The following is a 23,940-nucleotide window of genomic DNA, read 5'->3' on the forward strand; positions in this document are numbered from 1 at the left end:
TCATTTAAAACCGCTTACGTCTTTAAAGTTCAAAATCATCCTTTTTTAAATTCAAGTCTCTCATCTTACTGTGAACGATTCATCAGTGCACACTATTCAGAGCAATAACAGCTCAAAGTGTAATACAAATAATAAGAATTGTATAACGATAATAAATCTGAATAAGATATAATAAAATCTATATGAATCTGACGTGCAGATGTAGATCCAGAGGGTCTCATAAAAACTCATTCTTAGAGCTGAAGTGTGCAACTTTCTGGATGTTAAAATATGCCCAGATTAATATGAAGACACTGTGCAACACCGTGACACTTTCAAAACATTGATCGGTTGGATTGAGAATCAAACGGATTCAACCAATGATGAGAGTTCGGGGGCGGGACTATCTGAATGTCCGACCAATTACAGGATGTTTAGGGAAACCTGTTTGAAAATAGTCAGTGTGCTGCCACAGAAAATAAGGAGCGATTTGTGGAAGCATATTAATTTTCGTTTAGAGCCGTGCAATGAGTCACAGTGACCATTGGTAATGTGATTTGGGCATGTTTAGGATCTAATTAAGCTGAAAAAATAAATAAAAGTGAACCAGTGAACCAGGGTTATTACAGTTAACTAATACTAAAACCATAAAAAAACTATAGTAATCAATTTAGTTTGACATGATGTAATAAACAACTAAAACTTAAATAAAAACTGATCAAACTATAGATATAATAATAATAAAACTAATAAAAATGGTTAAGAATGACAAGCACAGGCCAAAACAACAACAAAAACTATATATATATATATACATTTCTTAATTTAGTTTAATTTAGTTACTAAGATAATAAAACAAAAATAAAAATTTACAAAACTATATATTGATATAATTATCTTTTAAAAGTATAATAAAACTATATAATAAAAAAATATACAAAAATAATAATAATAAAAATAATAATACACATAATAAAATGGCAAATAAATATACATATATATATATATATATATATACATATATACACACACACATATTATATATATATATATATATATATATATATATATATATATATATATAAAATTAAACTTACTTTTTTCCCCCAGCAAGGTTCCAACACAACATTTAATTTAACAAAATTATATACTGAAATATCCATAAAACTTTATAAAACTATTCATATATATATATTCCCCATCTAGTTGCCATGTCAACATTTCTAATTTATTTATTATTATTTAAACTTTATGTACTAAAATAGCTAAAACCTAATTAAAAAATATTTAAAATTATGTATATATAAATAATTTATATAGATATATAAAATAATAAAAATAGCTAATAAAAAATATGGCAAAACCAGGTAAATTACAATTTTTTTTAAATAAAAACAAATTTCAAAATATGAATTAAAATCTATAATAGTATCTCAGTTGTACTAAAATAACTCTGCTAACTAATAGATATGATCGTTTATCTGCTTTATACAATCTTATGGGTCACCAAAGTCTATTCATAGCAAATCCTCTGAATGATGTGCAATATTTGAGGATGTAAGTGGCATTCAATGCAGGTTGAAAATTAATGACATGTTTGACGTGAAGTAATGTTAAGAGCAGAGCACAAAAGAAAGACACAGAGCATTTGTGCACTCATTTTAAATGTATAAATCGCACAGATCTTTTACCAGTATTTGAAAATATTCAACAATGAGAGACAGAAGATGTTCAAATTAACAATGATCAGCACTACCGCAATGAACAGTGCAAATAACTGTAATTAAAACTTGTACAGAAACACCTGAGAAAAACGAAAAGAACAATTCTTTCATGAACGTCCATAAAAATCAGAAAAGAGTTAATTAATGACATGAATCACTCACATTCATCCTGTAGATTCATTTCACCATTACTGTTTGACGGCGTTGCTTCAGGAACAAAAACCAAGGGAAAAAAACATTCACATTCACCATCGATTCTTTGAGACGACTTTGGCCGACAGGGCTGGACGATTTCACTGATTTTGGGTGAGAATATGCACAACTGATTTAATCAATGTGTTATGATTCTTTTGAACTTTTACGCAGCAGTATAACTGTACCGTATTTTCCGGACTATAAGTCGCTCTTTTTTTCATAGTTTGGCTGGTCCTGCGATTTATAGTCAGGTGCGACTTATTTATCAAAATTAATTTGACATGAACCAAGTGAAAACATTACCGTCTCCAGCCGCCAGAGGGCGCTCTATGCTGCTCAGTGCTCCTGTAGTCTACACTGAAGACATAGAGCGCCCTCTCGTGGCTGGAGACGGTAATGTTTTCTCTCTCGGACTTATAGTCCGAAAAATACGGTACATGGTCAAAATATTCACCTACAGATTCTTCTACTAAAACAACATAAAAAAGCACCAAATGGAGACTTTGAGAATTTTTTTTTTTGTTTGAGTTAAGATGCAAATACATCTTTGTTGTGAATTGATTCATTTGAACTGATTCACAAAAATGATTCAAACTTGAATGCTGCTTGTGATACCGAAGAAGAATCATGTAAATAGTCTGATGATGCAATTTCTTTAGGAAACGTAAAGAACAAATTAAAATAGCTGTGTGATTCTCCAGCATTTGTTTTGGCGCTCTGAAGTGAATCTGAACTGATTCACGGAAGCGACTTAAACTTAAATGCTGTAAAAGAAGTCTTTTGGAAGCATAATGCAATGTAATTGTAAAAAAGCGCAATACAATATATATGTGATTCACAATATCCTGCATTTTTTTGAGTGATTATGCAAATCTTTGCTTTAGAGTTTGAAGTGATTCATGGAAAGGAATCAAACTTGCATGTTGTTTTTGATACTGAAGAAGAATCATGATAGAAATCTTAATGGACAAATTAATAGAATTGTGGGGTTCACAATCTCAAGCATTTTTGAGTAATAATGCAAATGCATCTTTGTTTTAGAAATTGATTCATTGATGTGGACAGTCAGAAATGAATCAAACTGAAATGCAAACTTAAATGCTGTTTCATCATGAAACTACTCTGATGATGCAATCATTATGAAACTTAATGAACAAATTACAAAAAGCACTGATTCACAATCACTGGCATTTTCGATTAATAATGCAAATGCATCTTTGTTTTAGGACATTTGAATCTTTTTGAATTGATCCATGGTATTGAATCAGTTTTTGATACTAAAGAAAAATCATGAAACTACTCTGGTGATGCAATCTTTTCTGGTTTGACTTAAATAAAAGTGCATTCAAATAATTACAAGGTTCAGTTTTTAAATGATGAAAAAATGCTTTTTTGTTTCATGGTTTTGAATCGATTCATTAAAGCGCACAGTTTGAAGTGAGTTATGAAAATGAATCAAACTTAAACGCTGTTTTTGATATTGAATAATCATTATCAAAGTATTCTGACAAAAAAAAAATGCATTTATATAATTTTGTGATTCACAATCTCCAACGAAATCAATGCAAAAATCGAACAAATGTTTAATATGTAATCGCCCAGCCCTAGTGGCCATCCAGTGCCAGTGCAAGTGTGTGTTTTTCCACTCTCGTGATACTGGTCTTTATAACATGGCATATCGTGCACAACACAATGCAGTTGAAGCATAAAAAATAATACACGACTTTAAGTTTAAAATCACGTAAAACAATCCTGGCCTGCCGATGACATCATTCCACTTCCTGTTCAAACGAGAGGATTCTGTACAACACATTTCACGACGGATCCTTCGGTCAGGTTTGTAAAAACCTCAGTCCTCGCTCTGCTTTGAAATAATAAAGAAAAAATCATAGCACAAAATTGGACTCGAAAGGAGATGGAACAAAATATCACGGGCGGGGAGAGAAAACGAAATGAAGACCGCAAACGCTTTGGCAGAGGAGAAGGGGAAAGGTATACACACTGAAAGGATGAAAGAAAAGATAAATTACAGGTGAGACGTGAAGAAAAGTGGTTTTCTCTTTCGCTCGGCACGGCCCGCCATCCTACGACACTCCTCCCACAGATTCAGGGCTGCAAGTTATTCGGGTTTTCCTCACAGAGGAAAGAAGCAAAGAAAAAAGGTGCTCTTCTCATGAAAGTCACGTTTCACTGATTGTCCACGGAAAATTGTGCCTGCTTCCACCCGTCGAGGAGAGCGGGAAGTCTCGGCTCAGAGATATACAATCACAGCATATATATATATATATGAAGACATCCTTTACAGGAAAGGAGCTGAGAATCCATGTCAGGACCCGTGAGGTTGAATCCGTGTGTGTGTGTGTGTGTGTGATGGTAAATACTACTCCAGGTTGGTCTGTTCATCATCTTGTGTGTTGCTGTGCTCCTGAAGGCATCTCTTGCGTATGACGGGCAGCGGATGAGCCTCTGTGTTAAACACCCAGTCGTCCAGCGGCAGGAGATCATCGTCCGAGAACAGCAGGTACAGGTATCTGTGATCGCATACAGACGGGGTTAACAAAACTCACGACAGTGGCAAGATATCAGCATTTCAATGCCAGTCTGCTTTGACCATGCATACTGAATTGAATGTGAATGGATGCTGTCAAACTCCAAAATATATGAAAAAGCACCATAAAAGCACCATTTCATCAATAAACTGGACCAAAAAAAAAAAAAAAAAAAAAAAGTATTTGTAAGTGACTTATTTAGTCATTATACTTTGACATGAAATAACAGTAATAGTCAGAAAAACATATATTTGTGTGTTTTATTTAAATATAGATACTATTCATATGTGTGTAAGAGAATATGGAGGATAAAACTTGTATCGTAACTAAAAAAAAAAAAAAAAAAATAATAATAATAATAAAAAAAAAAAAATATATATATATATATATATATATATATATATATATATATATATATATATATATATATATATATATATATATATATATATATATATCTCAGGGCTATTATAAGTAACTAAAACTGGATAAATACAAAATTGTCATTACTTAAAATAAAACATTTACTAAAATAAAATAGAAAAAAAAACAGCTAGTTGCAAAGGCGATATTTGTAATTTTTATTTAAAAACTTGATGTTCTTAAATAACTAAAAATTTAATAAAAATTAATTAAAAAAATATATAGCGAAAAAGAAACCAATCACTACTTAAAATGGGGACCCCCCCCCCCAAATTATATATATATATATATATATATATATATATATATATAAATGAAAACTTTTATTAATATAATATTCAAATACAAATTATATATTATAATATTATAAGTTTAATAAAAATAAAGTTAATAAAAGTAAAAAGAAATTCTGATGCTTGTGGTGTAAATCAATGAGATGTTTATAACAGTACAGCAGATACTTACATAAAATGATATAATTATCAGTCATCTCTCTGTATCTCCAATAATATGATGAGATTTAAATGATCCAATCATATAATGCAATGAAACACAATGATGATTGAGAGATGCATGAATAAACGTTCATCAAAAGCCTGAGACTCACTGATTTTTCTAATAAGTGTTCTTTTTTTTAATATTAATAACAATATCAAAGCTTTTCTTACATTGAATTAATAAAAAAACAGCAGAAAGACACTGATGAAGGTGGACTTGAGTTTAGATAAAGTCTAAACTATCAATCAGACGACACAAGGCATGGAGCTTAATCTGAATTGAAATCTGAGCAAAGGAAGTTAAAGGAAGTCAATGTGCAAAAGTCATATATTGTGAGGTTTTTGTGTCTTTTACAGTAGATCTAGTAAGGAAGAAAGGCCAAAATGATCTTGCTTTGATCATCCTGATTGATGTTCTGCATTAAAACTATTAAACCTACAGATGCCAGATTCAGTTAATTCATTGATAATGAACTTACTTGAGAGTCTCGGACAGGAAGAAGCTCTGCTGCATGTTGTCGTGACTGACTGTGGAGGCGTATACGTCTCTGATTCCTGAGAAACCTGCGTCCACACGACAGTGCTTCTCTAACGCCTGTGAAAACATTTCATCAGAATGTTTATATTTCTAATGTGACAAGAAACAATATAGGTCATGTGACACTTTATACAGCTTCAGTAATCTTACATAAGTAGATATTAACAGCAGATGTTACAAATAAATATAAAGCAACTAAATATAAAACAACATAACAATTTTCTATACTTTTCAAATATTTATTGCATTTTATGCATTTGGCAGATTATCCGAAGTAACATTGCATTCATGCATTTATTCATTGAGGATGCATTAAATTGATCAAAAATTAAAGATATTTCTAATATTACAAATGCTTTTCAATTTCTAATAAATGCTGTTGTTTTGAACTTTCTAATCATCTGTGAATCCTGAAAAAATAAAATGCATCACAGTTTCCATAAACATATTATGCAGCACAACTGTTTTCAACATTGATAATAATCTGAAACGTTTCTTGAGCAGTAAAACATCATATTAGAGTGATTTATTTGACACTGAAGACTGGAGTAATGATGCTTAAAATTCAGCTTTGATCGCAAGAATATATTACATTTAAACAGATATTCACACAGTAAACGGATATTTCTTTTTTCTGTATTTTTAATCAAATAAATGCAGACTTGATAAGCAGAATATACTTTTTTGGTACAGTTTCTTGCAGGTAGAAGATACAAGTGATTTATGAGAGATCTTTTAAAACAGGAAAGCTGCTATTTCCGCCATTTAAACGTTGGCTAGAATATTTCCCGCTAAATTTGAGCGCTGAATAACATAAGAGCTGACACTGCAAATTAATGATGTATTAACCTCAAACAAAGGTAGACACCTAAACTATAATTAGGACTGTCTGGAGAGTTTGGTTTGGAGATGTATTTGACAAATCCATTTGCGTTCTCCTCCACCTCCTGCAGCCAGTAATTAACACGTCAGTCTGCTGGAGGAGCGCAGCACTTTAACATCGGCTGCATTAATGGAAGAGCCACAGCTGAGAATAACACCACACTGCAGACATCCAGATCTATATATCTATCCTTCATCCATTTATCCATCTATCCATCCATCCATTCACAAATCCATGTAATTTTCAGTCCATCCGTGCATCAACCATTCGTCCATCCATCCATCCATGCATCCATCCATTCATCCATTCATCCATCTGTCTATCTGTTTATCCATCCATTTATCCATCCCACCATTCTTCCATCTATGTATTTGTCCATCCGTCCATCTATCCGTGTTTATCCATCCATCCTTCCATCTGTCCATTCATCCATTCATCCATCTATCCAAGTATTTGTCCATCTGTTCATCTACTCGTGTTTATTCATCCATCCTTCCCTCCATCCATTCATCCGTCCATCCATTCGTACATCCATCCGTCTGTTTATGCATGCATCCATCCACCATCCATCTTTGTATTTGTCCATCTGCCTTTCTATCCATGTTTATCCATCCATCCATCTACAGTATGTATTTGTCCGTCTGTCTGTGCATCATCCATCCATCCATCCATCCATCTATGTATCTGTCCATCCATCCATCCATCTATGTATCTGTCTGTCCATCTATCCATGCTTATCCATCCATCCATCCATCCATCCATCCATCCATGTTTTCGTCCATCCATCAATCCGTGTTTATCTGTCCATTTATCCATCCATCCATCTGTTTATTCATCCATCCATAATCCATCTATGTATTTGTCCATCCATCCATCCATGTTTTTGTCCGTCCATCTATCCGTGTTTATCTGTCCATTTATCCATCCATCCATCTGTTTATCCATCCATTTATCCATCCCACCATCCATCCATCTATATATTTGTCCATTCATCCATCTATCCGTGTTTATCCATCCATCCATCTGTCCGTCAGTCAGTCCATCCATCCATCCATCCGTTTATTCGTCTGTTTATTCATCCATGCATAATCCACCTATGTATTTGTCCATCCATCCATCCATCTGAACAATTATAAACCTGTGTTTATGCATCCATCCATCTATGTATTTGTCCATCTGTCTATCTACTCGTGTTTATCCATCCATCCATCCATACATCCATCTGTCCGTTCATCCATCCATCCGTCTGTGTTTATGCATGCATCCACCCATCCATCTATGTATCTGTCTGTCCATCTGTCTATCCATGTTTATCCATCCATCCATGTTTTCGTCCGTCCATCTATCGGTGTTTATCGGTCCATCCATCCATCCATCTATCCATCCATCCATCCATCTATTCGTCTGTTTATTCATCCATGCATAATCCACCTATGTATTTGTCCATCCATCCATCCATCTGAACAATTTTAAACCACCAAGCATGGCCTAAAAATACACATTTATTTGTGTATCTCTATCTATTTCATTTGTGAATAAATGAATCTGACAGAGTAGAAAAAATACAGCGATTACTCATGATTACTAAACTAAAGACACTTTGTATTCACACTTTTAGGATCGTGGGTAACACTTTCAGCCTTCGAAAAACCCACATTTGTTGACCAATCATCTAAATACAGAGCTGCTGAAACATTGAGTACATGTGGAGTAAGTCTGACGCACCTCCACGGCCTCCCAGCCCCACTCTCTGTACTTGGGGTCATGGGTCAAACGCCACATGTACATGTAGCTCTCGATGACCTCTGGCCTGAGGATGTAGTAGCGGTCACTCAGTCGGGTGGCTGTGGCTTCGGCTCCTGCATCAAAGCGGAACGCCTCTGGACCAAGTTTGGTGGCTGTTGACAAAAAAACATCAATGTTTATATAAAAGCTGACTGTTACTGGTCGTATCGTGAAAGATTCATCACTGTACATATGTTACAGTTCATATTTCTATAGATAGGATGATAATTTCTAATCATATCAGCCCGAGTTATCTGAATTAAATTACTTTGCTAGCATACTAATGCAATTCATGTTTGCATCACAGCTTTCTAATTAAGTTGTAGAGCTTCATGATAATTGTTAAATGACTAATAAAGATTATTTCGCTCAAAAAATAGAATCACAATTATTAATTTCTCATTTTTATAATTTTTTTTTTTTACATTTCATCAGAATTATTGCACTTTTGCATAAGCACAAATCAGCAGAACGTAAACTTGCATGGTTTGCTCAAAGATTTAGTTGCGGCAAATAGCAGAAATCTTAATACAGTTTATTACGTTTATTTTTAGCAGAAAATACATTCATGGAAGCTAATTTCCACAAAGTCAGAAAAAAAAATCATGCTTTATTTAGTCATAATGACAAATTAATAATAATAATAATTATGAGATGAAATGTTGAAATTATGAAATACTAAGTTGAAATTATATGATAAAAAGGCAAAAACTACTATTTATATAATATTTGTTAATATTTTTAAATCTCAATTTATTTGTGTATCTTCAGCTTCCAAAAAAAAAAAAAAAAAAATCACAACTTTTTCCATCTCATAATAATGACTTTTATAGTCTTTTTTTATTGATGTTTGTTCTTATATGGTGAAAATCCAATGTTACAGAATCGTCAAATTTTAGATGAATAAATCAAAATTAGGTCAGTACTTTAAACACACACACACACACACACACACACACACACAGAGAGAGAGAGAGAGAGAGAAACGTAAAGGTCCTTGTGGAAACCCGTCAAAATAAAAGTTGGGTTTAACTTGAAGAAACTGTGAAAGAAATACATTACTATTGCTACATTTCTATTTCAAATTTTCATTTAACTTATGTTTTTTCCATTTAGTGTATATATATATATATATATATATATATATATATATATATATATTTATTTATTTATTTATATATTTTACTTTATTGTTAGTATTATAATTGTTTTACTTTATTATTTCACTTTTTTAGTATGTCAAGATAAACTAAATTATATTTAGAATATTTAACTTGAGTCAACAATTATTTTATTTCAAGTATTGATTTTATAAGGGCTCTAATCAATGGACTATCCTTGTATATTTTCAACAATACAGGCCATATTTTTTTTTTTTTTTTTTTTTACCCCTTTCTCGTTCCTCAAGCTCTCAAGTTGATGAAAGATTTTGTAGGCAGTGCATGTACATATCCCCCCCCCCCCACTTTCACACAAGTCCCAATTTAACCTCTGGTTCTATTGAGTGAAAAGGCACTAGTTAGTCTTTACATTTACATTTATCCAAAGCGACTAACAGTGCATTCAGGCTATACATATATTTTCTTTTACCAGTATGTCTCTAATCTCCCTCATGATGATTGCACAGCTGGTGTAAATACTAGCACATAAAACAAATCCGCTGCTGAACAGATGCTTTGAGCTTTGTGTTTTTAAAGCGTGGAGAAACCTGAGGTCGTAAACTCACAGTGTGTGTTTAGTTTGTGCGCACAACGCAAACTTAATGAAAACACAAAGCTTTCAAAACAGAACATAACACAACAAACCCAAATGTATCCCATTATGCCCCTAAAATCTAAAATTACAAGCAGCCCCAGTCCGGAAGAAACACTCATTTGAATTTGCATACTGATTTTGGTTTGTGTGTTCAAGTGTAGTATGGTGGTTTTTTGGTCATTATTGGTCTGTTACAGTGAGAGAAACTCTCCCATGGGGAAGCGTTTATTGTCAACATTAATATGACACTTCTCGATTAATAACATGATGTTTCTCCTAATGCTTCATGACACAGTGGGGCTTATTATAATGAAAAGAATATGCTAATAAAATAAAAACATAAGACAGTTTTGAGATACCGTAGAATTGAAGTGCAACGCCTCATAAACAGATGCATAAAAAGAAAAAAAACAAGATATTTATAAATCTCATGAAATCATGTCCAGATCATATTTCACTACAAAATCAAAAGGAATAAATTAAGAAATTATATTTTGCAAAAGAAAAAAAAAATTATCCTGTTTTTAGGACCATTATAGGACCATTTTTTTCTACTTCAGTAGATAATGTCATCCATACATAATAAAATGAGATTTTTGGAATATCATTATGATTTTTATTTTAGATTTTTGGAAATTTTGTTGAGTTAGCCTAGTTAAAATATTGTGTTATATATATATATATATATAACTGTTTTTTTATTTCTCTTAGCTTCAAAGCAAATGTTTCTAATTTTTATTTAGTTTAAATATTTTAATTATTACAACAGAAATAAAAAGTAAATAGAAATTCAAATTAAATACAAAAATTAGCTTAAATTAAATGAATCAAGAATCTTATTTCAGTTAGCAGCAAATACTTTTTTTTTTCCGTTAAGCTGAAGGACTAAAAAAATGTAAACTAAAACGGAAATACAAACTACATAGAAAAAACAACAACAATAAAAACAGAAGATATAAAAACTAAATTCAAATTATTCCAATTAATTAATTAGAATGTTAATTAATTTAAGAACTAAAATTAGTAAAATTTTGTGGAAAAATTTACAATTTTTTTTAAAATAAAACAAACACAACAAAATTACTAAAACCTAAACTAAAATGAAAATAGAAAATCTAAAAATAAAAAACTAATTCAAAATGATTAATAAATACTGAAATGGTAATAACCCTTTGGAGTCGATTTACACGTATAAGCGTTATGAGTCATTTTCTCCTGATGACCCCACAAATAAATTTAATTACTCTTTCAGTTTTGATAGTACAGAAAAGAGCAATACATCAATCGAATCTACTTTTTTTTGTATACAGACATAATAAAACAAATCTTTGTGCTTTTATAAAATACTGATAAGATGATCTTATTTTAGCATGCAGTTGAATGCATTTTCAGCGTTTTAAAGCGTCGATTCAGATGCGATGGACTGCTGCTGTGTGGTTTCTACTAGTTTAAATGATAACTAATGCTGTGTATCTGTGTGATGTGTTTCTGACCTGAGCGGCTGTAGGACTCGTGACAGGTGTGAGTGATTTCAGCCGCCAGATCCAGGTAGTGTTGCTTCTGTCCCGCCGGACCGTCGTCTGCTCCGATGCCAATCATCCCACCGGAGAAACAGGCCAGATGTCCCATCTTATGATCCAGGATGCCCCCCCGCCACTCGGCTACATACGTCAATCCGGCCGGAGACTTCTGCACCAGGTTCGTCTCAATGGCCTGCGAAAAAAATCCCTCTGATCAATGCAATGTAAGATTTAATTTAAAACAATTCTGACTTTGAAATGGAAACAAAGAAATAATTACTTAGAAACAGCAAGTAACACACTGAATTAAATTTGAATTTGTGAAGGAGAAAGACTGACAGTATTTTCTTGTAAAACATACTTTGTTTTATTTTTAACTTCAAAAATAAATAAATAAATAAAATATTTTTTTCTGGAGTCGACTCACTAACTAAACAGCAACACCCTCAATTTAACATTTATATGCTGTAATATAGTATACTGTGTATTATATAATTATATTATATACTGTAAACATTTATATACTGTAATATTTATTAATATATTAAATTAGATTGTCAGTTTAGTACTTTATCAAAAAAATAAGTTAATAATTTTATTAGTTATTGATATTTCGATACAGCTTTGATTTGTTTTTATTACTAATTTATTTCAAATTTGTATTTGTTTATTTTTGTATCTTAAGTTTTTCCATTAAATATATTCTATTTTATTCTAGCTTGATTTGAATGAATTTTTTAAGTATTAATTAAATTGTATTTTTAGAAAAACAAATTGTATTTTCTTGTAAATCATACTTTTTGATGTGTTTACAACTTTAATAATAATATATATTTTTTCACTTACTAACTAAACTGCAACACCATGCATTTCACATTATTTATATACTGTTATAGTATTATTAATATTTTAAATCAATTTTTATTATTAGATTCAGTTTTAATAAATCTTTCTGTATTTATCATAACTTTTATCTAATATATTTTATTAGCTTCAATTAATTTCGTTTTAAAGATTTCCTAAAATAGAAATTCTCAAGTAGAAACACTGAAAAGTATTTTGTTGTAAAACATACTTCTTGTTTTACTTACAACTTCAAAAAAATAATAATTTAAAATAATAGAAATTATACAAAAATATTTTTTTTAAGTCAAATCATTTTCAAAACTGTAACTCTGTTTAACATTATTTATATACATTTACACTTTTACAGTATTAAATAATATTTTAAATTAGATTTATTATTATATTTTCAATATAGTTTTTTGTTTTTAAGGTTTTGCCATTTTATTATTATTTATTTTCTTCAGATTTCTATAAAGCTCTAGGTTTTTTCATCCAAAACTTTTTTCATTTTATTGCTGATTTACAAAATTATTTTTATAAAATAGTTTTAATGAAATATAAATTTGAAGTAGAAAGAAACAAAAGTTTTTTCTTTTAAATCATATATTTATTTATTTACAACGTCAAAAAAATATTCTTGTAAGAGTCAAATCATTTAAAAACTAAACTGCATCACCCTCCATTTAACATTATTTCTATACTATTATATTATTGATTTTTTTTTAAAAATCTAGTGTAATTTTTTGTAATTTTATTGTGTGCTTTTGCAATTTTTCTAATTAATTATTTTAATTTTTAGTAGTTAAATGTTAGTAATTTTAGCACTTATTATTTTAGGCAACATTTATAATTTTCATTTAATTTTATACATTTTATTTCAGCTTTACTTCAATGAATTAATACTTTCTAATAGGTTTTCTAAAATAGAAAATTTTGCAAAGAATGACAACATTTTTTTTTTTATATACTTTTTGCTGTATTTTTTAAAATCATCCTTTACAGTGAAGTGGTTAATTTCAGCTACAAGCTCTTTCTGAAAAGCATATTTGAGTGATGGAGCATTAAATTTAATGCACGCTGAAGATAATGCAGCTATTAATCGCAGCTGTCTGTAAGAAACAGAAGGACAGATGTGTTTTGTGTAAGAGTAAACCACATATAAAAGCAGGACACTCGGCACATATTGCCATATTAGCTGACGTTTATGCATGAAATGTTTTATGTATAATATAAGACAGTATGCATGCATGGAGAATTGAAGTCAAGCCTCATTGAGATTCTATCAGGACTCAGATACTCAAAGGTGTATAAATCTGCCAAAGACTATACGAGAAAACATCTCAAAATGATCTTCCTCTGGGTTTTTATGGTTTATACCCATCGTTTGAGTCCTACACTAAACTCTTCTTTATTTGCATCACCAGCTTTCTGCATTTTTGCATCATCAAATCAAAACAACCCACTAAAAGTAAACGTGAAATCAAAATCAGAGCAAATGCATGACTATTGTGACAAACATCAACTTTCCCAGCAATAAAACCTCTCAAACTACTCAAAAGTGTTGCACAAAGGACTGGATATTTGATAACATGTTTGATATCTTAACATTAGGCTTATTAAATTGGCCTTTGCTGATTATAAATGTAATTAATATCTTTGCAGACCTCATTCTTCAAGGGAAACATTGTGTAATGAAAAGCTGATATGCTAATTAAGTGAGAATAAGTGAGAAAGTGTTCGCTCTCTCTGTTATATCTCTCCTCTCGGATCATTATGAGCGTGAATCTAATCTTAAACTAATCTAATCAAGCTTAAATTAAAGCGTGTGATCTATTTTACACGCTCACCGCCGGCTCAGACTTCTTTATTTAATACTGAAGACCAGAAATGTGTCCCTGGAGCACAAAAGCAGTCTGAAGTCTCTGGGGTGTATTTGTAGCAATAGCCAAAAATACATTGCATGGGTCAAAATGATCAATTTCTCTTTTATGCCAAAAATCATTAGGTTATTAAGTAAAGATCATGCTCCATGAATATATTTGTAAATTTCCTACCGTAAATATATCAAAACATAATTTTTGAATGGTACAATGCATTGCTTAGGATTCACTTGGACATCTTTAACCCTTGTGCATTGTTCAGATTCACTATCCTTTCGTTATGTTCGGGATGAAAACATCCACTCAATTAAACTGCTGTAAAACTGTATCAGATATATATTATTTTTTCATTTTTTTTGCACAAATCTATTATTTAAACTCAGTCCTGATCAAAACTACCAAATGTTTAAAAAAAATTCCAAGATTTTAACTCTTTAATTGCCAAGTTCATAAATGATGTCACTTATTTGGGGGAAAAACACACAAAATAACTTATTTTCAATTTTAAAGTAATAGTAGCCTGATTTTTTTTTTACTTTTTATCATAGTCTTGGGCATGTCAAAGATTAGTAACAAGATTGGCTTTGATGCATTTGTAGTTTTTGTGCAGCATTAGATTTAATTTTTTCTCCCTCATTTATTGTACGTGGCTGTTTTAGCCCCATTGACTTCCATTATAACAACATTTTTTGATTGCAAAGCCATGACACCATATAATCATGCATTCTTGATTGTTTGTGGTTTTCCCTTTTGTGAAGAGGTAACATTTGTTATTTTTACAGTTGATCACTAGGTGGGAACCATTAACCCTTTAGATAGGCCTGTGCAAAAAAAAAAGCTTAGTTTCTGACCTGTATATACTTATTTATTCAGCTTTCAGATGATGCATGAATCTCGATTTCGAAAAAAACTGACACTTGTGACTGATTTTGTGCTCCAGGGTAACAAACAGCATGTGTAACTAAATTGGAAGAAACCCTAAGAGTCAAGCACACAATAAACAGTGTATGTGTGATGTTCACGAACCTCCATGGCGCTGTAGTACATCTTCTGAGCCTCCTGATCCGTCTTGTCTGACATCAGATAGGATTTGATCAGGTACTCGTAGAAACTGTCCCCAAGACCTCCGATAGACACGTGATCTGGAATCAATAATAACACGTTCAGTATTTATTTACAACACCAGTCCAAAGTATAGACGTCCACCAGTGAATTTATGCTCTGCACGAAAATAATTATATAGAAAGCAGACAACCTGCGAAACACAAGAAAATAATACATCTTAAAATATCTGAAGAAAAAATCTGTTTGTCATTGGCATTTATTTTGTTTTGCAAGCTTTGCGAGAATGGAAAAACATTTTGCATTAAACCAAAAAACATGATTTCAACCTTTCATGATGTTTAAGTATATTGTCCCAGGCGTGCACAGGCCTATATTTTAATATTTGGAAATATTTGTGCTTTCAGAGTCTCAGTGATTAAATGTTTGACTGTTGACTCATGGGAAGGCCCACATAAATGCATTATTATATCAGCCTAAACATGAACATAAAATATTACTATATGAATTATATAGTTAATATATTTTTATCATAATCATACAAATATATACATTTTATTTTATGCTGATACAATAAATGAGATCAAATTTATTATTATTAAAATAAATTAAAATATAAACATTATAATATTTATAGTAAAAAATATATGTATATTGTATATTATTACAATTACAAGAATTATATATTAATAATATTATTATAATATCTATTTTAACATTTATTAACAGTGTTAGAAGGGTTTAGAATCATAATAATGAATAATATATTATTATAAGTATATTGATATTTATGGTATCGTATTATATTTTAGAATTATATAATAATTGTATAATAATAATATAAATATATTTCTAGTAAAAGCATGTTTAATTTTAGAATAATATTGTAATAAATCTAAGCATAAAATATAAATATTATAATATAGTACTTATTATTTATTTATAGTAATATTTATAATAACATATTTAAAGTTTAGTAACTTAAAATATAATTATGTTATAATTATTTTGGCATTTTATTATAGGATTGTATAATATTTTAAAATTATATAATAATTAATAATGATAAATCATATAAGTATATACATTTTATATAATGATGATATAATGAGATAAAATAAATTAAAATATAAACATTAAAATATTTAAAAGTACTTAATATATAAATATATCTAAATATTTATACTTACATAATTACATATTATTTATTTTATAATTACTAATTTGAAATTTCTTAATAGTACTGTATAATACTTTTGAATCATAATATATATATATAGTAGTGTAGTGTATATAAAAATACTGTAGTACAGATCTAATGCTCAAAAGCATCTGCTGAATGTAAATGTATCTGAAAGCACTGAGATGTTACTCACGCTGTACCCAGTTTCCGCTGACGGGACTCAGGAAGTTGGGATACAGACCGTGAGGCTTCTCGATTTTATTCAGTAGCTTTCGGATGTTCATCACCTGAGGAAAAACACAGAATCACACGGTTCATTCTCAGCCCGTGTCCCGTCCTCTCAGAGTAAATCAACATGACGGAAACGACTCTCACCTTCTCAGTGAACAGGGGGTTTCTGGACAGTTGGGACAGGTGGACGAACTCCAGGTGCAGCGTGCCGAACTCGGCCAGGATGCTGCTGCCGGCCGATGCCCAGCCCCAACTCCAGCTGGTGCCACTGCAACAGAGAGCAGATCCGCACCGTGAACACCGTCACCCGCCACAGACACCACCCGAGCAGAGCGGATGCCAGGGTGCTGATTATTCACTGTGCAAACCGTTTAACACCGACGTGCTAAAAGCCTTCGCTTCATCCCACATGAGAGTGTTTCACAATGCCAAATCCATAATGATGCCATTAGTGACTCTACTGAAGAACAACCATAAAAATAGTATTCTTTGCACCTAGGATCATGATTTGCACAAAAAACCTAAAGCAGTTTTCTACATTAAAGGTTACACAGATTTTACCTGCAAACCAGCCACACAGGAAACATCATGCAAACAATAAAAACGAACATGCATGCAATTTAAGGTGTTAAATATGCATTGGTGAGTTTTTTCTTAAGTCATTTTTTATATCCTTCAGAAAAGACAAAGAGCCAAAGCGCACAAGATTTTAGGATTTGTTCATGGAAAATAGCTTTGGAATGGATTATTTTATTTTCCATTTAATTGGATAAGTTTATTTTCCTTTCCTCTTCTGGATTTTTATTTCTTTATTTGTACTGTGAAACAAGACACAAATACTGATTAAAATATTTTTGTAGTGTATTTGTCTGTATGAGGTACTATTATAGTTTTTATTAGTATTTTAATTATTTTTTATTTTAAAATTTTAGTAATTGCATTGTGCATTTTTATAATTTTAACAGTTTAATAGTTATACATAAATACATATATACATATATATATATATATATATATATACACATATATATATATATATATATATATATATATATATATATACACACAGATATATATGGGTAATAAAAACTATTTCTATATCTATAAAGTTTTTTTTTATTCCAGTTTTAGTTTGAGTTATTTTAGTACATTAAGTTAAAATAAAATGAGAAATGTTTAGTTAACTACAATAATTCGGATATAAAAAATACAAAATATACTGAGGTTATGCAACAAATTCTTGCTTCTTGTGCAAACTGATGTTTTGAGGATTTAAAGATATTTTTACTGGAAAACAAATCAAAATTACTTATTAAAAATATATTTTTGTAGTGTATTTCTTGGCATGCATGAAAGTATAAGATTTATGCGAAATGTTTGCTTCACGTGCAAATTGATCTTTTTAGTTATTTTTAATCAAATTAAGACAAAATACTGATTAAAATGATTTTTCTGGTGTTTTTATCTGTATGCAACTATGCAAATATTTTAAGAGCAGTTTGAAAAGTATTCCCAAAGCACTTTATCCTTTGTTTTGATTAAATATCATTTACATTTCATCTGTTGTTCAAAACGGAGACGCTTCTGCTCTCGTTTACGCTGCAGGTCTCACCCGTGCTGAACGAAAACAATCAACTGAAGAGAGAAAGATGGAAAGAGAGAGATGGAGATGCTGAATGAACTCTGAAATAAACCGCTCCAGATTCGGGGCTTCGCTCGTCCCTGCGGGATTGGTTCGGTGAAACTGTGGAACTAATTCACAAGATTATTTGTGTCTGCTTCTTATTGTGAGAGCGAGCCACGCACCGCTTGCCTTCTGAAGGAACGATCAATAGCACCGATGTCTCGGGAGGAAGAGAAAAGTGGGAAAACTTTCATCGGAAAGATGAAGCGGAACCAGCACAAAACAGCTCACTGTTTGTTAAACAAAAAGCAGAAAGAGTTCACTGCTGGAAGAAATGACTTTAAGCCCATTTATTCATTCTTTGCTGGTATTAAAGAATAGAAACTGATGTAAAAAAAAATTAAATGCTTGATTTTAAAGTCTTTTTTAAAGACGGTTATTGCACATTTACTTTAATTTGCATTTTATATAAAATATGCATGTGATGTTGCATTCGAATTTGATCGCTAAAAAGATAAAATATTTCTTCTTACATTTTTTAAGTCTCTTTTGTTCACTAAGGCTGCATTTATTTGATCAAAAATACCGTAAAAATAGTAATATTGTGAAATAATATTGCATTTTTAAATAACAGTTTTCTACGTTAATATGCATTGAAATATCATTTATTTCTGTGATGCACAGCTGTATTTTCAGCATCATTCCTCCAGTCTTCAGAAATCAGTCAAATAAGTTGCTCAAGAAACATTTCTGATTATTATCAATGTTGAAAACAGTCGTGCTGCACAATATTTTGGTGCAAATCATGATGTATTTTATTTTTCAAGATTCGTTGATTAATAAAACTCCTTTTTAACAATATATAAATGTCTTTACTGTTACTTTGGTTTAATTTAATGCATTCTTGCTGAATAAAAGAAAAGCACTGATTTCTTTAAAAAGGTATTTTCGACAAAAATATGAAGCAGCACGACTGTTTTCAATATTGATAATCAGAAATGTTTCTTGAGCAGTAAACCATCATATTTTCATGATTTCTGAAGATCATGTGACACTGAAGACTGGAGGAATGATGCTGAAAATACAGCTGTGCATCACAGAAATAAATTACAGTTTACTATATATTCACATAGAGAATAGCGGTTTTAAATTGTAATAATATTTTACAATTTTTTGACCAAATAAATGCAGCTTTGGTGAGCAGAAGAGACTGTAAACGTCATAATAAGAGCACGTTCTCAGTGACGTGTGTTCGTTCTGTGTCCTCTTTCTCCCAGCCCATCTGTAGGACTGGCTCCTGTTACTCATCTAACTGGAATTAGCGTGCGAGTCAGTTAATTAAATTTGCCTGCAGCTGTCAGAGCGAGCCGGTGGGCTAATGGAAGCCAGGTGGGCGGCAGGAGTGCCAGAAAGCGTCTCTTTCTCTCAGAGAGCGAGAAAGATATTTGAGACATATGGCATTGTGAATGGATGCTAGGAGCTGCGTCAGATGCTCACCTGCCCAGGTTAATGACTCCTCGGGGAATGCCGGTGGGCGTGTTGAAGGCGGGTAACAACTTCTCGCCAAGTTCAACCACTTTCTGCTTAAATATCTGAAAGACAAAACAGAGGAGAACAGTGTTAACTAATCCTGCAGGGTAGCATACACATCTCTAAAGTGCTTCTTCACAATCACACATGCACATGCTTTCTCAATGCTCATGCATTTATGATGTTAGTCAGGTTTCTCCAGGTACATTGGTTCAGTGCATCGACTGATAACTTTTTTCACTGATGCTTTTAAAAAGAAAGGAAATCACTACTTTTATTCATCAAGGATGCATTAAATTAATCAAAAGTGGCAGTAAAGACTCCTTCTATTGAAGGCTGGAGTAGTGATGCTGAATAATCAGCTTTGATCACAGAAATAAATTACATTTTACTATATATTCACATAGAGAATAGCGGTTTAAAATTGTAATAATATTTCACAATTTTACTGTTTTTACTGTATTTTTTATCAAATAAGTGCAGCTTTGCTGAGCATATAACATTGTTCAAAAATGAAACAAAATATCTTACTATCCACAAACTTGTAGTGCAAGAAAAGTATGCAAAACAAATATGCAATGATAAAACAATAAACATCATGCAAACAACAAAAAATAACATGCATGCAATTTATATTCATTGGCGAAAATGCACTGATATTTTTTCTTAACAAGTCATTTTAAAGAAAAGTATGCAAAACAAATATGCAATGATAAACATTTAAAATACATTGTTGTCGTACGTCTTCAACATGTTGTATGTTAGAGAGTACAATTATAAAAATAAGAAAAACTATGTACATTTAACAATTACAAACCAATAATAACCATTAAATAAGAAGGAAGAAAATTATTTTGGCTGTCTGAAGTGCAAAAAATACTTGCACTAGAGCTTATTGTCAGTTTATATTTCATGTCCAACTGCAATACTTCTCAAATAAACCTGAAATGGACTTTCAAAACTTCTTGAAGCCAAAGACAAACTAGTTTAACATCCATTAAGCACCAGCAGCTTCTGTGGCAAGGTCATCTTCAAAAGGGAATGAAACTCGACATTGTGCAGCAGAATGAAACCGAGTACAGAACACTGAAATCTCAAGACAAGTTTTAACACTTATGATGGCAATAACACATAAAGACGGCTTGAAATATGGTTGGTGACAGATATATCCCTCCAAGCTCTTTTTAGTGCTGCTTGCTATGGCAAGCATCACTATTATTGCTATGATTTAGGTTGAGGGATTTGAACAAACCTCTAAATACAAGTATTAAACTTTAGAGTGTAACTCGTCCCATATCAGACTTATGATTTTCACCTGGTGGGCAACAAAACGGTTGTAAAAACTCCCATAGACTTCTACTGAAGAAGGCAACAGACCTGAATACCACAAGACTCTTCTCACTTTATACAGTAAAAGCACATAGAAACCACTTAGAAAACCTTAGCAACGGAACAGGAACGCCCTGGCAACAACGATAACACCTTAACAACATGGTGGCAACACATATAACTGTGTGTGGGACTGTGTATACATGGTGAAATTTGTGAAGAAAAAAACTGTGGGGTGGGGGGGTGGTTTTGCTTTTGAAAACTTTTTATGAATTTTTTTAATATGACGGAAACTGTATTTAACGTGATCACAGTTTAATAAAAGCATTGTACATTAAGCCTATTAATTGTAAAGATTTAATTTCCATGGTTATTCAAACAACTAATTAGCTATAGAGAGAAAGTGAGCAAAGAACACATTGGAGCTTTTTGAAACTCTGAATCAGTTAAACCATTGTTGCGAATCATTTGATTCAGATCGGGACTTCAAAATCATTTGATTCAGATCGGGACTTCAAAGCGTGAATCGCAAATAATTTGATTCAGATCGGGACTTCAAAGCGCGTATCGCAAATCATTTGATTCAGATCGGGACTTCAAAATCATTTGATTCAGATCTGGACTTCAAAGCGCGAATCGCGAATCATTTGTTTCAGATCGGGACTTCAAAGCGCGTGTCGCTAATCATTTGATTCAGATCGGGACTTCAAAATCATTTGATTCAGATCGGGACTTCAAAGCGCGTATCGCGACCATTTGATTCAGATCGGAACTTCAAAGCGCGTGTCGTGAATCATTTGATTCAGATCGGGACTTCAAAGTGCGTGTTGCGAATCATTTGATTCAGATCGGGACTTCAAAATCATTTGTTTCAGATCGGGACTTCAAAGCGCGTGTCGCGAATCATTTGATTCAGATCGGAACTTCAAAGCGTGAATCGCGAATCATTTGATTCAGATCGGGACTTCAAAGTGCATGTTGCGAATCATTTGATTCAGATCGGGACTTCATGGCGCGTGTCGCGAATAATTTGATTCAGATCGGGACTTCAAAGCGCGTATCGCAAATCATTTGATTCAGATCGGGACTTCAAAATCATTTGATTCAGATCTGGACTTCAAAGCGCGAATCGTGAATCATTTGTTTCAGATCGGGACTTCAAAGTGCGTGTCGCGAATAATTTGATTCAGATCGGGACTTCAAAGCGCGTATCGCAAATCATTTGATTCAGATCGGGACTTCAAAATCATTTGATTCAGATCTGGACTTCAAAGCGCGAATCGCGAATCATTTGTTTCAGATCGGGACTTCAAAGCGCGTGTCGCGAATCATTTGATTCAGATCGGGACTTCAAAATCATTTGATTCAGATCGGGACTTCAAAGTGCGTATCGCGACCATTTGATTCAGATCGGAACTTCAAAGCGCGAATCTCGAATCATTTGATTCAGATCGGGACTTCAAAGTGCGTGTCGCGAATCATTTGATTCAGATCGGGACTTCATGGCGCGTGCCGCGAATCATTTGATTCAGATCGGGACTTCAAAGCGCGTGTCGCGAATCATTTGATTCAGATCGGGACTTCATGGCGCGTGTCGCGAATCATTTGATTCAGATCCGGACTTCAAAGTGCGTGTCGCAAATCATTTGATTCAGATCGGGACTTCATGGCGCGTGTCGCAAATCATTTGATTCAGATCGGGACTTCAAAGCGCGAATCGCGAATCATTTGATTCAGATCGGGACTTCAAAGTGCGTGTCGCGAATCATTTGATTCAGATCGGGACTTAAAAGCGCGTATCGCGAATCATTTGATTCAGATCGGGACTTCAAAGCGCGTATCGCGAATCATTTGATTCAGATTGGGACTTCAAAGTGCGTGTCGCGAATCATTTGATTCAGATCGGGACTTCAAAGCGCGAATCGCGAATCATTTGATTCAGATCGGGACTTCAAAGTGCGTGTCGCGAATCATTTGATTCAGATCGGGACTTAAAAGCGCGTATCGCGAATCATTTGATTCAGATTGGGACTTCAAAGCGCGTATCGCGAATCATTTGATTCAGATTGGGACTTCAAAGTGCGTGTCGCGAATCATTTGATTCAGATCGGGACTTCAAAGCGCGTATCGCGAATCATTTGATTCAGATTGGGACTCCAAAGTGCGTGTCGCGAATCATTTGATTCAGATCGGGACTTCAAAATCATATGGAACTTATGGAGTCAAAATAATGCTGAATCTGAACTAATGTAACCAAAGAACGCTTTTGTGCGTTGGCGTCCTGCACAAAGTAAGAGATTTTAAACCAAAACTGTTAAAACACATGCAGTTAACCAAATGAAAAACTACACATTTTAATGCTATAAAAGTGTGCACATTGAGAGAAATAAACAGCAGATGTTCATGG

At 32.4% G+C, this 23,940-nt stretch overlaps 1 protein-coding gene across 1 annotated transcript in view; it reads right to left on the reverse strand.

The window, feature by feature from the left end:
* Positions 1 to 2,628: 2,628 nt before the first annotated feature.
* LOC113082673 (mannosyl-oligosaccharide 1,2-alpha-mannosidase IC-like) overlaps positions 2,629 to 23,940 on the reverse strand; it is a 106,102-nt gene continuing 84,790 nt past the window's right edge. Inside the window, exons 4-11 of the mRNA XM_026254213.1 lie at positions 20,172 to 20,266; positions 17,195 to 17,318; positions 17,013 to 17,106; positions 15,601 to 15,716; positions 11,822 to 12,041; positions 8,514 to 8,686; positions 5,847 to 5,962; positions 2,629 to 4,429 (exon numbers count right to left, since the gene is read on the reverse strand). Of these exons, the coding sequence (XP_026109998.1) occupies positions 4,279 to 4,429; positions 5,847 to 5,962; positions 8,514 to 8,686; positions 11,822 to 12,041; positions 15,601 to 15,716; positions 17,013 to 17,106; positions 17,195 to 17,318; positions 20,172 to 20,266 (1,089 nt within the window). The 3' untranslated portion in view covers positions 2,629 to 4,278. The remainder of the gene's footprint in view (positions 4,430 to 5,846; positions 5,963 to 8,513; positions 8,687 to 11,821; positions 12,042 to 15,600; positions 15,717 to 17,012; positions 17,107 to 17,194; positions 17,319 to 20,171; positions 20,267 to 23,940) is intronic.

Source organism: Carassius auratus, unplaced genomic scaffold (assembly GCF_003368295.1).
Source record: "Carassius auratus strain Wakin unplaced genomic scaffold, ASM336829v1 scaf_tig00036649, whole genome shotgun sequence".
Classification (NCBI taxonomy): Eukaryota; Metazoa; Chordata; class Actinopteri; order Cypriniformes; family Cyprinidae; genus Carassius; species Carassius auratus.